We start from the raw sequence: 15915 nt of genomic DNA, 5'->3' as shown, positions 1-15915 counted from the left end.
CCCTAATTAGTAATTTTTTGTGAGGATATGTTTGTATGTACAAAGTGCATCAGTAATGAGAAGGAACTTGCTGCCGGGGAAATCAGCATTAATTGGAGCAGCAAATTTACATCCACCACATTGCTTAACACTTCTCACATGCCGATCAGCATCATATTTATGTTTGCATGATGTGAAAAATATTTGGAATTGAGTTCCTTGGCCTACTTTGCCAGCAGGGACAAGAGAGAGAGAGAGAGAGAGAGAGAGAGAGAGAGAGCCATTCAGTTCAAGCCGACATCTGATTATAGTAACACACAACATAAATGTGACTGCACACAACATATCCCACACACGTGTGATGCATGCACGCATTCACAGTTAAATCATGTTTCGTCTCAAAAGTTACAATGAATTTAACAGCGATACAATACGCATAACCGTATGCTTCCGATTCTGCTTACATATTCTCATGTTCTATGAGCGAATAACGCACGTGATGCCTCTATTTGACCCGGAGGGAGAGCGAGTGCATTTTCCGGCAGCGGCATCAGCCGCGGAGTCTCCGCCAATTGGCGACAACACCCGCGGAAGGGGGCAGTGTTTCTCGGCGGCATCAGTCTGACACCCTACCGCAAACCCTAACCCTAACCGCAAGCACGACGCAACGCATGTCAGACTAGTGCATGTCAGGAGCTACGGGTGAGTTTTAACCATGCAGCGACGCTGACACCCTAACCCAAACCCTAACCCTAGCCGCAAGGACGACGCAATGTATGTTGGACCAACGCACTGCCGCGAAGCCAGCGGCAGTGGAGTGTCATACAAAAATTATTTTGAATTTAATAAGAAATTCAATCTCCAAACCAAAGGCACAGCCATGGGGAAAAAGTTTGTCCCCTCCTATGCAAATATCTACATGGCTCTGTGGGAAGACGAAATGCAAACTCAAACCAACACATTATTATAGATTTTTGGATGACATCTTTGGTATTTGGGAACACACCAAAGAGGACTTCCAAGATTGTATTAATACTACTAAACATCATACACCATAGATCAATTACAAACAAATATGTGACTAGCACAGAAAACATAGATTTCCTAGATGTTACTGCCTTCAAAGGCCCAAATTTGTGATTTATTTTATTTTAGTGGTGGGCATAGATTAATTTTTTTAATCTAGATTAATCTCACTGCAATTCTGGAGTTAATCTAGATTAATCTAGATTAAAATGGCTCATTTGAACTCTGCCGAAGGCATTGAAAATATGTGTGCGCTACCTAAATAATGACCAGAAGTAAATCCTTGAACGGGCCACGTGGCCCATTAGACCAGGAGCCCTATCATAATTGGTAATGAAAATATAATAATGTTCAATACGATGTACGTGTGTTATACATTGTTTATTCAGTTAAACACGAATAACCATAAACACGTTACCATACAGGCAATTTGGAACAGTGGGTGCAAGAACAACCCCCTTTTCTGGGATATGACATTAATTAAACTGTAAACCTAGAGGTGATGAAGAACTGTTTACAGTCAGTAGCTTTGTGACATGACTTGAGTCCAACCTCTACCTCTACCTCTTCCACCAGTCACTCACCTCCAGTGTGGGGCGTCCCAATCCCAACCCTGGGGCTTCCTATTCCCTCTCCTACTGTACCTCATCAGTACTGGGGTTTCCTATTCCCTCTCCTACTGTACCTCCATCGGTACTGGGGTTTCATATTCCCTCTCCTACTGTACCTCATCAGTACTGGGGCTTCCTATTCCCTCTCCTACTGTACATGATTTGAGTCCAACCTCTACCTCTCCTTCTTCCACCAGTCACTCAGACTCACCAGCTTGTTCACATTGTCTGGTGACAAACTAGATCTTTTTTTCTGTACAATGTGGCCTGCTAAAGAGAACAGTCTCTCGCATGGGACAGTTGTGGCAGGAGTCCCCAAGTACTTCTGGGCAATGTGGGCCATCTTACCATAAACAGCAGTGTGCTCTGACCACCACTTCAGTGGACACTGATCTAAACTGGCACTGGGCTCTACCTTGTACCTCTCTACAACATTGTCTACTACTGGTATCTCGTCTTCTGACTCTGACTCTGATCCCATCAGCAGTAGGGCTGTCTTCTTTTGAGGTGGCTCAGGGTTCTCCTCCCTGGGCGGCTGCAGAGCAGGTTCTTCTGCCCTCACCAAGTCACTCAGCTTTCCCCACACTGGCTCCCTCTCTGCTCTGGGCAGGCATTTGAGATCTTTGAAGCGTGGGTCCAGAGCAGTGGCCACCTTTTGATGAAAAATAAAATAAAGATTGATGGAAGAAAATGTAACTTTCAAAATCCTCCATATTTCTTCATGACTCATTCATCTATCCATTTATCAATCTTCTGGCTTAACAGTCTATAATGGTCAGCCAATACAGTTATCTTCTGGTCAGTACGTGTCACATACCTTCAGCCATTCCAGGTTTGTTTTCTCCCTCCGCTGGTTGAGGTCTTTGATGAAGGCAGTCTTGAAGCGCACAATGTAGGCAGGATCATCATCAGAGATCTTCATTGCTCGCAGGAGATGACACAGGGCAGGTAAAACGACAGAGCAGGAGACATACTTTTCCCCACCAAGGAGCTCAGTGACGTACCTACACACACACACACACACACACATTAAGAGGGGTGAATTGACACCAAAAACGACGCCACAATGTCACAGCAGGACACACGCGCGCACACACACACACACACACACACACAGAGCATAGCACACAGAGGACAGTACACACACACACACAGTTGCACACAGACATCACAGCCCCAAACACAGCACGGCCACACACAGACAGCACAGCCCCAAACAAACAGCACAGCCATACACAGACAGCACAGCCCCAAACACAGCACAGCCACACACACACACACACACACACACACACACACACACACACACACACACACACACACACACAGAGCAGTGTGCACTGTGCACACACACAGCCACACACACACACAGAGCAGTGTGCACACACACACACACACACACACACACACAGCAGTGTACACACACACACACACACACACACACACACACACACACACACACACACACACACACACACACATAGAGCACAGCACAACACACACTTACTTGCATGGCTCCAGCAGTTTCTCCAGCTTTGCCAACTTCTCATATTCAGCATGTGTTGGGAGGGCCAGCTTGTGGGTCTGCTGAGCCAGCGTTGCGTGCACTGCGTCTCTGTTGCGCCTCAAACGTGTGATCATCGCTAGGGTTGAATTCCAGCGTGTTGGAACGTCTTGCACGAGTGACTCCTGGTCTTGTTCAAGGGATGCTTGCTGGGCATTCAGCTCGTCTGAGTTAGCCGGACTGTGTTTGAAATGTCCGACCACTTTTCGACACTTGGCCAGTACACCATCAAAACCACCATCCCGAAGTGACATTACAACGGCCCTCTGTACAAGATGAGCAACGCAGGGCAAGTGCTCAAATGGTAATATTCTCCCTGCTGCTATCATGTTGGGAGCGCTGTCGGTTCCAATGGTGGTGATTTTTTCAGCTATGCCCCACTGATTAGCGACGTCGAGAAACTGTCTGGCACAAGCTTCTGCAAAGTGGCGCTCCTCCGTTTTAATCACACCTGACGTTATAGGAGAGACGAAGTAGATCAGAATAAGTTTGCTATTAATAGGAGACTTACAATTAGCAGGCTGGCGTTGTTGGGGCTAGCTAGCAAACGTATAATGTTGGCTGGTGGTAAAATAAATCAATCGATCCCTGATAACGTTAGCTAAAGCTGTGTAAATGTTAGGCTGAATTAGCGATATTACATGCCGCGGTGGGGTTGGTTTCAGGTTGGATATTCAGCCAGGATGGCTGGGTATCCAGCCCGAGACCAACTTCACCGTGGTAAATTAATTTAAATTACATAACGTACCTAAGGCGAACGAGTGAAGTTCCCAGCTGACATCGATGAGGTGTACAGTAACGCCAAGGTAGTTGTCGTTTTTGACAGATGTCCAATGGTCCCCAGTCAGTGCTACACACGCCGCCCCGGCCAACTTTTCATCTTTCGCAGCTTTCTCTGCGGCGTACTGGTCATGGATTCTCCTTGTGATAGTTCGTCTCGCAGGTAGTTTGTAAGATGGGTCGCCTGTGGCCGCCTGGAGAAGAAGCTCGAGCCCATCATCTTCAACCACACTGATAGGCCGGCAGTTGATGGCAATCCACTGAGCTAGGAGGTTAGTTAGCTTGGCTGATAGAGTTGGGCTGACGGGCTTGCCACGGTTGCACTCAAACATTGTAGTTTGACGAACACTTTTCCCCGGAGCCATATTAGTGCTTGGCCCGCCGGCAGCTTCGCTATCATCAACCAACGCAAAGGGATGCTTGTGCGTTAGGTGATACTTCAGACTTGAAGAACTCCTACAGTAAGCCATTTCTGCTTTGCACAGGGTGCAAACCACCTTGTTCTTGTCGAGGTTTCCATTGGGAAGCTTCTTGTAAAGAAATTTCCCCTGAAGCAAACCTGGGTTCACAGAGTCCTGCATGCTGACGTTTGATGTGGCACGCCGCACTGTTCATTAATTTCACCCGTGTCCGGTTAGGTTAGGATTTGTTACCGCCCCCCTCTCAGAGTAATTTATTTCACCTTGTCCCTGTTAGGTTAGGACTTCTCCCTCCCACAGAGTAATTCCGGCGTCCGCCAGATAAAACTATCAAAGTGAAATTCCTAGTTTGCTTGCTTTATGCAGTCAATGCAGACCCAGCTCTTAGACCCAACTTTGAGAATAGATTAATGGCGATAATTTTTTTGACGCGCGATAATATTCTCGCGTTAACGCAGCACGTTAACGCCGATAACGGCCCAGCATTATTTTGTTTATTTCAAAGTATATTTTAAAGAAACAGACACACACACTCTCCTACATAAAACCTCCTTTCATCCACCACACACTTACAGAGGCATAGTCAAATCACAGCTCTTGAGATTCCACAGAATCTGCACACAACGAGGTGATTTTAAAATAGCATGTCAAACTCTATTTAATGCCTTACGAAAACGCGGCTACACAAGAAAAACACATGACACATTTATAGAGGTGAAAGAAAGGGACCAGGGTCCCAAACTATAGCCTTAATTACTACCTATTCGACATTAAGCAGAATAACAAAGAAAAATAAAGAGGAACTTTGCGAATAGAACAGATGGCCTACTAAACGAATACAAAATTATACCAGCCAACAAAAACTTGAAAGATTACCATAGCAAACTAAAGGAGACAGACAGACACAAGAAACCGGATTACTTCAGACCTGAACAACAGGTGAAAAATAGAACCACAATGAGAATGGTGGGAATAAAACAAATCATACAGGCTAATACTAGTAACTGTGTCTATCTAATTACATGTAACAAGTGCAACCTACAATATGTGGGTGAAACTAGGAACACAATAGCAGATAGACTAAACCAACATAGATAATGCAAAAGAAACAACATTATTAATTGTACAACATTTTACAGTATGACACACGGAATTAGTGCCTTGGAAGTCTGTGCATTAGAATCTAATCAAACCTGGACAGAGGGGAAAAGGAGATATGCAGAGAAGCAATGGATTTTGAAGGAGTCAAAGGATTTGTCAAGGGATTTGTCTTAATGACTGTTGGTAGGGGTTCCACATTTTGGTGGCATAGGAGTGAAATGAATTTAGTCCCTTGTTTGTGCCAAATCTGGGTTTGTTGAACTCCCTCTGGTGTTGGGTTATCGAATCTTGTGGACCAGACCCATTGCAAAATGCTGTACTCTGTTGTCAACCCTAAGCCATTCCAGCCTGTCAAGGTGGGTTCGGGGGGTGAGGCCTAGTAGTAGCCTGACCAGGTCTTGTTTTGGGAAGCCAATTGTTTTAAGGGCCTTGCTGTGGTACCAAGAGGTGCATGCATAGTCAAAGAAACCTTGCACGAGGGCTGCTGTTAGGGTCTTCAAGGTGTTTTTGTTGACCAGTGAGGAGATCCTGTAAAGGAATCTTGTTCTTTGGTTGGCTTTTTTGATTACGTTGGTGGCCATTTTATCACCGGAAAGATGTGCCTCCAGGATGGAACCAAGGTAGGTAATTTCATATTTTTGTATGATAATATTGTAATGAATGTGGATTATCCACATTCACTAACATTTGAAAAAATACCAATACTCGGACCGATAGACTAAAAAGACAGCACTTTGCCCCGGGCCACTGAGGAAAATGTATCCCTTCTAATGTGAAAAGAAAAATCCACATTTCATGGAAATCCTTCACCTACTGTATTTGACTGCCTTGACATTGCACTGGCTCCAACCTGTTAGACTCACTGAACTGTGCCCACTGCTTCCCAGTGTGCCAGGCCAATGTGCCAGTTCAGTGGGTGCCACCTTCCCAGTCGTTGATGCCCAGTTTGTGAATCATTGATCTGAGTAAATCAATGATTGGCACGTCCGTCTCCAGTCCACTCATAGTGGATCACCATCTCTGTGTGTGTGTGTGTGTGTGTGTGTGTGTGTGTGTGCGTGCGTGCGCGTGCACGCGTGCGTGTGTGTGTGTCCTATCCTCATTATCCATAGTCTCCATCAGCATACAGCCATCTGAGCCCTGCTGCAAAAATACACTGCATGGTTCCCAACTTCCATGTGCGCGTGCGTGCAGCGTGCATGCGCTTGTTTGTGCGTGCGTGCGTGCTTGTTTCTCTACATTATAGGCATGTACATGATGTAGACCACACAATTTGAAAAGTTGTGCAATTCACCACCAACAATATTTAGCAGATGATATTTTTTCTTGTTTCTTTGCATGCCAGGGGCTCAGAGGCGTACTGTACTGTACTGTACTGTACTGTACTGTACTGTACTGTACTGTACTGTACTGTACTGTACTGTACTGTACTGTACTGTACTGTACGTGAACAGCTTGAATTGTGACACTTGTGACAAAGCTAAGAGACCCTTTGTTGTACAATTACAAAGCTTGAAAATAAGCTAAGATACTTTTTGGTTGTATTGTTTGTGGCAAAAGCTTGTAAATACCTAAGACCCACACAGAAGAAAACCCTTTACCTGTACTTTTGTGACAAACGTGCTCAAACTCTCTTGTCCTGTCTTGATCTCCTTAGAATCTAAGGAGATATCATGAGAGAAATGCCCTTTCACTATCCCCACCTAGGGTGTGGGTGATGCTGATGACAAGGAGGAGAGAACATGTCCCCCGCGAGAACTTACAACTTAGAGTTCTGTAGTCTTAATGAGAAAATCACATATTTCTTTATTTTAATTTATTGAATACTTTATTAACAGTTAGTAAATAGTACAGTGGTACAATTATACAATTATTCCATTGTGGTCAATTCATCAAGACATTTAAAGGCAACGAATGTTACTGAATAACACTATGTAAACATGAGTGCATATCTGGCCACTTATATGAAGCTTAGATGTTTGTAATTCATTTGTTTGTGCCTGAGCAAACAGGAGACCATCTTACCCTCAGTATGGAGTTCCTCTGTACTGAGGATTACCCACAATGCAACACAACATCTTCAACCTAAAATGTTAAACGTGAACAAACACATTAACAGACAGTTGTAAATGATGAACTGTCGTCACTTTACTATAGGGCACTTAATAACATGTACTAAGGATTTATAGATATTTTAGGAATGATTTACAAAGCATATGTTAAACATGAACAAACACATTAACAGACAGTTGTAAATGATGAACTGTCGTCACTTTACTATAGGGCACTTAATAACATGTACTAAGGATTTATAGATATTTTAGGAATGTTTTACAAAGTATATGTTAAACATGAACAAACATTTCCCAAATATACAAATAGCTTGTATATATTATATAACATCAGTTACAAATTATTTAATAATCATTTACAGATGTATTATACATGGCTTATTCATGAATAGTTTTACTACTTACTAATACCTTATAAATGATTTGTAAATTTGTTATAACGGTTTTAGTAATCATTTACAAATGTAAACAAACAGGTTGTTAATGATTTGTTACTAGTCTACAAACTGTATACATGTTTATAAATGCTTTATAATGGGGTCATTACAAATTATTTAATAATCATTTACAGATGTATATAAATGGCTTTTTTTGATTGATTGATTGAAATATTTATTAACAGTTTGTAGAATTTACAGTACATTTTAAGCACAAACTCAATACAAAGACTGTCAACTGTGAGTGGACGACCCAATTAAGCATTACACTTGTTTACAACAGGGTCCACATTGTTCAATTCATCAAGCTTCTTAATGAATAGTTTACTACTTACTAATACCTTATAAATTATTTGTAACCATAGTTATAACGGTTTTAGTAATCATTTACGAATGTCAACAAACAAGGGTGTTAATGATTTGTTAATAGTGTACAAACTGCTTATAAACGTTTATAAATGCTTTATAACGGGTCATTATAGCTATCGAGGCATAAGTCTAATTAGTAATGTATACAAATTATACTCGTCACTCCTAAATAATAGACTTACAGATCATTTTGAACGGTCAGGATTTCTTGTTGACGAACAGAACGGTTTCCATAAAGTAAGATCTTGTATTGACCATATTTACTCAGTCACTACCATTGTTAGAGCGAGACTTCAAGAAAATAAATCTACATATGCATGTTTCATTGATTTTCAAAAAGCCTTTGACTGGGTAAATAGGGAGCTCCTTGAATACAGATTATTAACATCAGGGGTAAATGGGAAGTTCTATGCCGCCATTAAGGCCCTGTATCGGGCCCCCATCGCTTGTGTTCAGGTAAATGACTTCAGAACAGGATGGTTTCCTACACACTTTGGTGTGAAACAAGGAGATGTCTTGTCACCAACGTTGTTCTCCATGTACGTTAATGATCTAGCAATTGAGATTAGAAACTCTAAATTGGGGGTGGAAGTAGCGGATATGATTGTAGGCATACTTTTGTATGCAGATGATATAGTTTTACTTGCCAATTGTGAAAAGGAGCTGCAAAATATGCTCAATATTGTTGCGGAATGGTGTTTGAGGTGGAGGCTGGTGGTAAACATTGACAAAACACAAATTGTTCACTTTAGGAAACCATCTGTAGAAAGGAGTCCATTTACATTTATGTGTGGGAGAACTGTATTAACATACACAAAGACATAAATATCTTGGCCTCACTTTAGATGAACATATGAACTTCAAGGAAGGCACTCAGGTTCTTTCTGATTCAGCTGGTAGAGCCCTGGGGTTAGTACTGAATAAGGTGAAAGCCTGTAAGGATTTAGGATATTATACATATACACAATTATATCAGTCTTGTGTATGCCCTGTTTCGGATTATGCCTCCGGTGTATGGGGTTTTCCGAACAATGAAAGTTGTAACACAATTCAAAATAGAGCCATACGGTCATTTCTTGGAGTTCATAAGCTCACGCCTATCTTGGCTATTAGCGGCGATATGGGATGGATGCCCGTAAATATCAGACACAAAGGTGAGATGTTGAGACTTTGGAATAGACTTGTTAATATGTCCGATGACAGACTGACCAAAAAGATTTTTAACTGGGACATTTCTAATGGTTACCCCTGGGCTAATGAAGTAAAGTCTTTATTCTTTAAGAATAATTCATCATTTATTTATTTAAATAGACTACGCTGTAATATTCATGAAATACAGAACTATATGTTCCTTGGGTATAAGGAGAGTTGGGCTGTTGATTTATGGTACAAACCTAAACTAAGAACATATCGTCTTATTAAAAATAATTATGGCCCTGATCCTTATGTTACACAAAATATATCCAAAGGTCAGAGATCTTTTTGTGCACAGCTGCATTCTGGGACCTTACCATTAGCTTTAGAAACGGGTAGATTAATTGGTACTCCTGAGTGTGTCTAGTGTGTGATTTGAAAGAAATTGAAAATGAAATTCATTTTTTGTTTTACTGCCCTTTATATGAAGAGTTAAGACATGTATTGTTTTGTAAGATGACAACCATCTGTGCTGGCTTTTTCTGGTTGGAGGACTATGAGAAGCTGGAGTTTTGTTTTGCGAGGGGTATTTTTGCTTTGCCAGACTTTTTATGCAAATCGTGGGAAATGAGGCAGAATGTTTTGTTTGTGTAAAAATGTTTCTTTTACACAATGCAATATTGAAGCAATATAATGGGCTGGGCGCCTTTGGTGCATGACACAGAAATAAAGAATCTATCTATCTATCTATCTATTGTAAAGTGCTACCGGTTTTCTTATATATTTTTTTCCTGAAAAATGTTGGAGTTAGGTGGTTTCTTCCCGTCAGCAGAAACATTCTGTCTCATTTGGTTGGCAGTGAGTATCAGCTGGAGCTCCACTACGAGTCCACGAAGAAGATGAATAAAACAATGATTTACAGTATATAGCTACTATTCAGATTCAAGGCTGGAGCATTATTGTCCACATTATTGTCACGGTACCAAGAACTGGCGGACCCAAATGCAGACACAGACAAAAGTTCGAAAGTTCAAGGGTGTTTATTTAAACAAACTGGCAGGCAAGCAGAGCAGAGCAAGATGCAAACAGGCAGGTCGGTGCATGGGCTGGCAGGCAGGCAGGCAGGCAGGCAGGTGTGTTCTGAGGAGGAGGAGAGGAGAGCGGTGAGTGTTGTAAACTCTAAGTACTGGACCCTCGTCTGGTTTGACAGACAGGTAGTGTGTGCCGGCTGGGTGGTGTGTGACAATCCGGTTGAAGTATACCTTTGGTACGGTGACAGCGGCGGCGAGCCCGGGAGAACAATAACGTGACACGAGACAGTAAAGGTTCACAAAGTTTATTACACACAACAGGAACATAAAGCTGGATCCCAACTGACGTGACCACAAGATATCAGACATAATAAGCGCTAACTGCAGCAAAGCTGACCTTGCTGTCTGAGATGTCTCAGTAGCCTAACTATAAACTATGCTACAGTTCAGGCAGTACACAATACATATCAAGTACACTGATCTCACGTACAAGTACACAGCCATGGGCGATCAGATTATAACAGTGAGTTCAGGCAGAATGCAAACTAAATCACTAGAAAACACGAGGAAACTGAAGTTCACTGGGAACAAACGCTGGTATACTGGCTAGAAGTGTCTACTACCACTGTGGTTGATTCAACAATCTGGCGATCAGTGATGTGGAAGGCCGGGGCTTTATAGGCTGGAGGTGATGAGCTGATGGCAGGCAGGAGCGTAGATTGGAGAGAATGAAGGGACTGGAAACAGGTGAGCCAAGTGGTAAATGGAGCCAAGCCTACGCCCACACACACGCCCACACATAACACAGACACTGACAAGACAGAGACAGACAAGAGAGTAAATGTTGGAACAAAAGTTGGACCATTATTATATTGAAAATGTCTCATACATCTTCATTTTCTGTAGCTGTCCAAGCTCCATAATAAATTGTTTACATGAACTGGCCCAAGGACTTTGAAAGAGAGTTAAAAGAAGAAGGAAATGCATTTGCTATGGTTACATACAGTATACAGCAGGTTGCTGTATATCAGGAATGAACAGAAATCTGTCCAAGTCCATAACTTGATAATACATTTATACTAAAGAGAATGGTAGCAGAAATGGAATCAATATGTGAGTGATAGTTATTAATTAAATGTGCCCAAAATGCAACCGCTGCAGTCCAGACAGGCTGGTCTTTTGTTTCCAGCAAGGTTCACTTTGTTTCTTAATTCAAATGAATGGGTTATCATTAATACATTCGTCTCCGGCAGGTCATTTATTACCAAAGTAGGGACAATTAATTCATCACCTTTAATGGAGGCCATTGAAATCCCCTGGGGAATATGTGTTTTATAAGAGCCCTAATGAAGGTGCCTTTGCTATGTTTGCCAGAATCATATTGACTGAGAAATCTCATTATTTTAACGATTTTATTGAAGCTGCTTTTAGAGTGTGTTTTTAGACCAAAGCATAATACCAGGAAAATGTTAAGACAGCCTGACACAGCTCTATTATTATTATTATTACTTGCGCAAGCAGAGAGTGCAAGTAATCAGTCAGGTGCTGATGCCTATGTCCCTTAGCAGCATATGATGATGATGATGATGATGACGTCATATGCTGGCACGGTACATACGGAAGCAGACCGTGCAGGTGTGTTTCCCGTCATGCCAAGAAGCGTGTGTCCCATGACGTGATGAAGATATGTACCAATGTCCCTTAGCATATGATATGACGTCATATGCTGGCACGGGACATATGGAAGCAGATTTGGCATTCAAGTACTGACTGCACTATGTTATTAGACCCTGTTGTGTTTTCTGAATAGACTAGATAGTTAATTAAGCCCTGAAAGTGACACACATCATCCTTGTTTAATGCACTGTCAGACACGGACACTCTTGCTTCATAAACACAGCAGTGCATCATGGCGTGAAATGAAAAAGATGTCCCTGCTGGTAAATGTTTGGTTTATTTCTACATTAGCATGCAGAATATAATTAAAAGGAGGAAATAAACTACCTGCCACATGGGCTGTGAAATGGAGTGTTGCCGATAAAGACGTGTAAAAGCACTAATGATTTGAATTAGTAATCCCCAGATGTGACTGAATCGTGGGCCTGATTAAATATATTTATTTATATTTATATATATATATATCGGTTCTTGTTTGGCCATTTTCTGTTTGTTTTGTAAACATTCTAGTAAAGTGAATAAATGTCATAAAATATTGTAATTATAATGACATTTCATTGGTGAAAATTAAGTTCTCAACGACTGCACGTGATTACGTTCAATTTAGAGATCCTTGGACTTTCCATTTAATTCTACTTTATCCCATTCTGACCGGGCACCCATTTTGGTGTCGGCATCATGTTATGCTTTAGCTATTGAAAAATAGCAGATCTACAAGCTCATATTGCGCCACCGAGTGGCGCGATACGAGCTTGTAGGTCTGCTATTTTTGAAAAATAGAAGAGCGACTGACATTTCTAGAATCTGATCTCAGGTCAGAATGGGTTCATCAGACCAGTGGAAACCTCGTATGAATCTGATCTCAGGTCAGAATGGGTTAAATAATGCTCCACTACATCGCCGACTGGACATCGTACAGTATGACATGGGATTGCAACCAAGTCCCAAGAAGTCCTGTATTGCATGAGAGCACTCACTGACACTGTCTGTCTGTCTGTCTGTCTGTCTGTAGCTATATTAGACCAATGTTGCTGTTGAATAGTCTATAAAACCAACTCATTTCACTTGAATAATGTTGATAAAACAGCATCGGAGCAAACTTTTGGACGCTCTCTCTCTCTCTCTCTCTCTCTCTGTTAAATTGTGATTCGCAATTATTTGAGTGACAAAGAATTGTCAAGTAAAATGTCATAATCCTGACAGCCCTACATGTCAACTCAATAGTAGAAACTCAGGTATAAAACCTTGTATCTCCATATTTCATCTTTGTGTGCTCTCTGAAATTAAAGCCGTGGCTATACATCCTGAAAACAGTACAGTGAGAGCATAAATATTTAACCAATGAAAAGCATTAACAGGAGCTGTTAATGCTGTGTTACTCTCTCCTGGATCACAACCCGGCTGATGTTCTCAACCCACTCCTGCTTGGCCTTCATACAGGATGCCTTAAGTACAGTCCGAGAGGTGGGGGTCTTTCCTGCCCACAGAGCAAACTTACAGGGGTCCCCTTCAATAAGCTCTGTCACCCCCAACTCTGATGTCAGCACTTTCTTCACATACCTGTACGTGGTTCTGCCAGCTGAGTCCTTGATCTCCTTGCTGAAGACCAGCGAGTTCTCAAACAGGAACAGGTGGTGGCTGCGATCCTTCCGGGTGAGAGACATGCACGTGCGACGCTTCTGGATGAAGGTCTTTGGGTTCCACACTTGGAAACTCTCATGCAGGAGCAAGTCCCCCTGGACATCCAGACTCTCATTGAAACCCTCCAACATTGCAACGTTCATAGCATCATTGGCTTTCTTAGGCACACTGAGCATCAACTGCAGACCAAGCTTAGGAGTGATCCTCCCTCTCCATCCTCATAGCAAGAAAACAAGTCCTTGAGCAGTAGCTGCTATTTGGTGATTCTCTGCACAGGCTTGATGAGGTAGGAGTCGACGGAATTAGCAATGCCCAGACCATGTTTCTGCCGGATGTCATGAAAGAAGGTGACACCGTGTTCCAACATGAGTTTACTGGAGTCAACTTTGTTCCTACAGTAGGTCACATACATGAGGTGGAACTTATCTGCCCATGTGGCAAAGCAATGCCCCACGTCCTCTGGTAGAGCACAGTTGGTCAGCTCATTCAGTAAAATGTCGCTATGGAAGTCACATATCTCCTGGAGGTTACCAAACACGACGCGATCCTTGTTGAGGAGGCCTACGGGTACCTCCTCAACGCCACTGGCCATCTCCCACTGGTACGTCTCCAGACATTCATGCAGATCTTTTCTCTGTCTGTAAGAGCTCGTCCATGATGAACTTCATCCTGCGAGCTGACTTCCTCTTCTCCTCGTCGACCTCCGTGTTGTTGTTGGAGTTGCGTAGCTTGATTTTCTTGTCGTCGGTTAGAAGAGGCTGGCAGGCAAGTTGTTCTCTGTCGAGTTGTGGATGCAGCAACAGTTCCTCGCGAAGGACACGTTGGAGCTCTTCAACGTAGCATAACTGCTGTGCTGCAGGTAGCAGATGTGACTTGCTTGCAGGTAGGAAGGCTCCTGGCAGGAAGGCTCCTGGTAGGCAGCGTTGGACAACACTTGAGGTGTTCTCCATCGTTACTGTACTGGTCTCACCAGCGATAGGTTACCCAGTAAGTTAAACACTCAGTTCAATAACTCCAGTGGAAGCCAGGACTTGTATTTGAAGATTTACTGAACAAAAGTGTGAAACTGAAACGAAGCACAAACAATACAGTATGTTTCAGCATTAATGTAAGTACAAAATGAATAAAGAATATAACAAAGCATGTAGGTAAATATTGCATTCAGCTTAGAAGCTAAGTAACGTGTACACGACAAGGTATGTAAAGGAGATATTACATACAGAATTGACAAGAGTGCAGAAATTACTGTAATGTGTGCTTTGCACCGATAGAGTAAGTATATACTGTTAGTAACAGAAGTAACCTTAAACAGGTCGGCCTAACAATAACATACTGTAAAAGGTATTCCCAACACAGGCAGCATACTGCAATAGCACACTGTAGTTCTCTTTTAGACTCACAATCAAGGTATTGTATAGGGTAGGTAAGCTACAAATAATGAATTGACATAGCTATGCATGTTAGCATATCCACAGTAGTATCATCATGACATCCAAATGATAGATAATAATAATAATAAAGTTCACAAATAAGGTGCTCTTATCGACAATATAAGCCTCCTAAACAAGTATACTCACAGACATTGCGTCTTAATAAGCATGTGAAGAGGATGGAGTAGGATTAACAATTCACACTGACACATTGGTTAGAAGCACATTGCAGTAATGGCTTCACTTCCTGGTCTGACAACAGCATCCTGCCTAAACAGGAAATGAGGTAGGAAATGAGGTGAGTCTGATTTTGACCATCAACTGCCAGCAGGGGGCTCCAAAGCAAAACAGTCTATTCGTTCCAGAACAGTTACCATCAAGTGTGTGTGTGTGTGTGTGTGTGTGTGTGTGTGTGTGTGTGTGTGTGTGTGTGTGTGTGTGTGTGTGTGTGTGTGTGTGTGTGTGCGCGCGCACGCGCTCTCACGGAGAGGCACGGAGAGTTAAACGTCCTGCCTCGCTGCAGCCCACGTAGGCTGCACGCTATCACAAACATTTCACCCTGTGTAGCCTGGGTGTGTGTGTGTGTGTGTGTGTGTACGTGTGGCGTGCACGCAGAGAGAGAGATAGGGGCGTCCTGTGACCAA

The 15915-nt window shown here is 42.4% G+C and overlaps 1 protein-coding gene across 1 annotated transcript; it reads right to left on the bottom strand.

The window, feature by feature from the left end:
- Positions 1-268: 268 nt before the first annotated feature.
- Positions 269-13972, bottom strand: LOC310854734 (E3 SUMO-protein ligase ZBED1-like; the record flags this gene model as incomplete). Its single annotated transcript, XM_083759407.1, has 7 exons — positions 269-280; positions 1828-2268; positions 2434-2620; positions 3124-3631; positions 3929-4519; positions 5050-5059; positions 13580-13972. The coding sequence occupies 7 exons, from the start codon at positions 13970-13972 to the stop codon at positions 269-271; spliced, it is 2142 nt and encodes a 713-aa protein (XP_083615533.1).
- Positions 13973-15915: the final 1943 nt, after the last annotated feature.

This window comes from Protomyctophum parallelum (assembly GCF_964188405.1).
Source record: "Protomyctophum parallelum genome assembly, chromosome: 2".
Classification (NCBI taxonomy): Eukaryota; Metazoa; Chordata; class Actinopteri; order Myctophiformes; family Myctophidae; genus Protomyctophum; species Protomyctophum parallelum.
The sequence above is the reverse complement of the archived record's forward strand: the minus strand, read 5'-3'. Positions and strand labels throughout refer to the sequence as shown.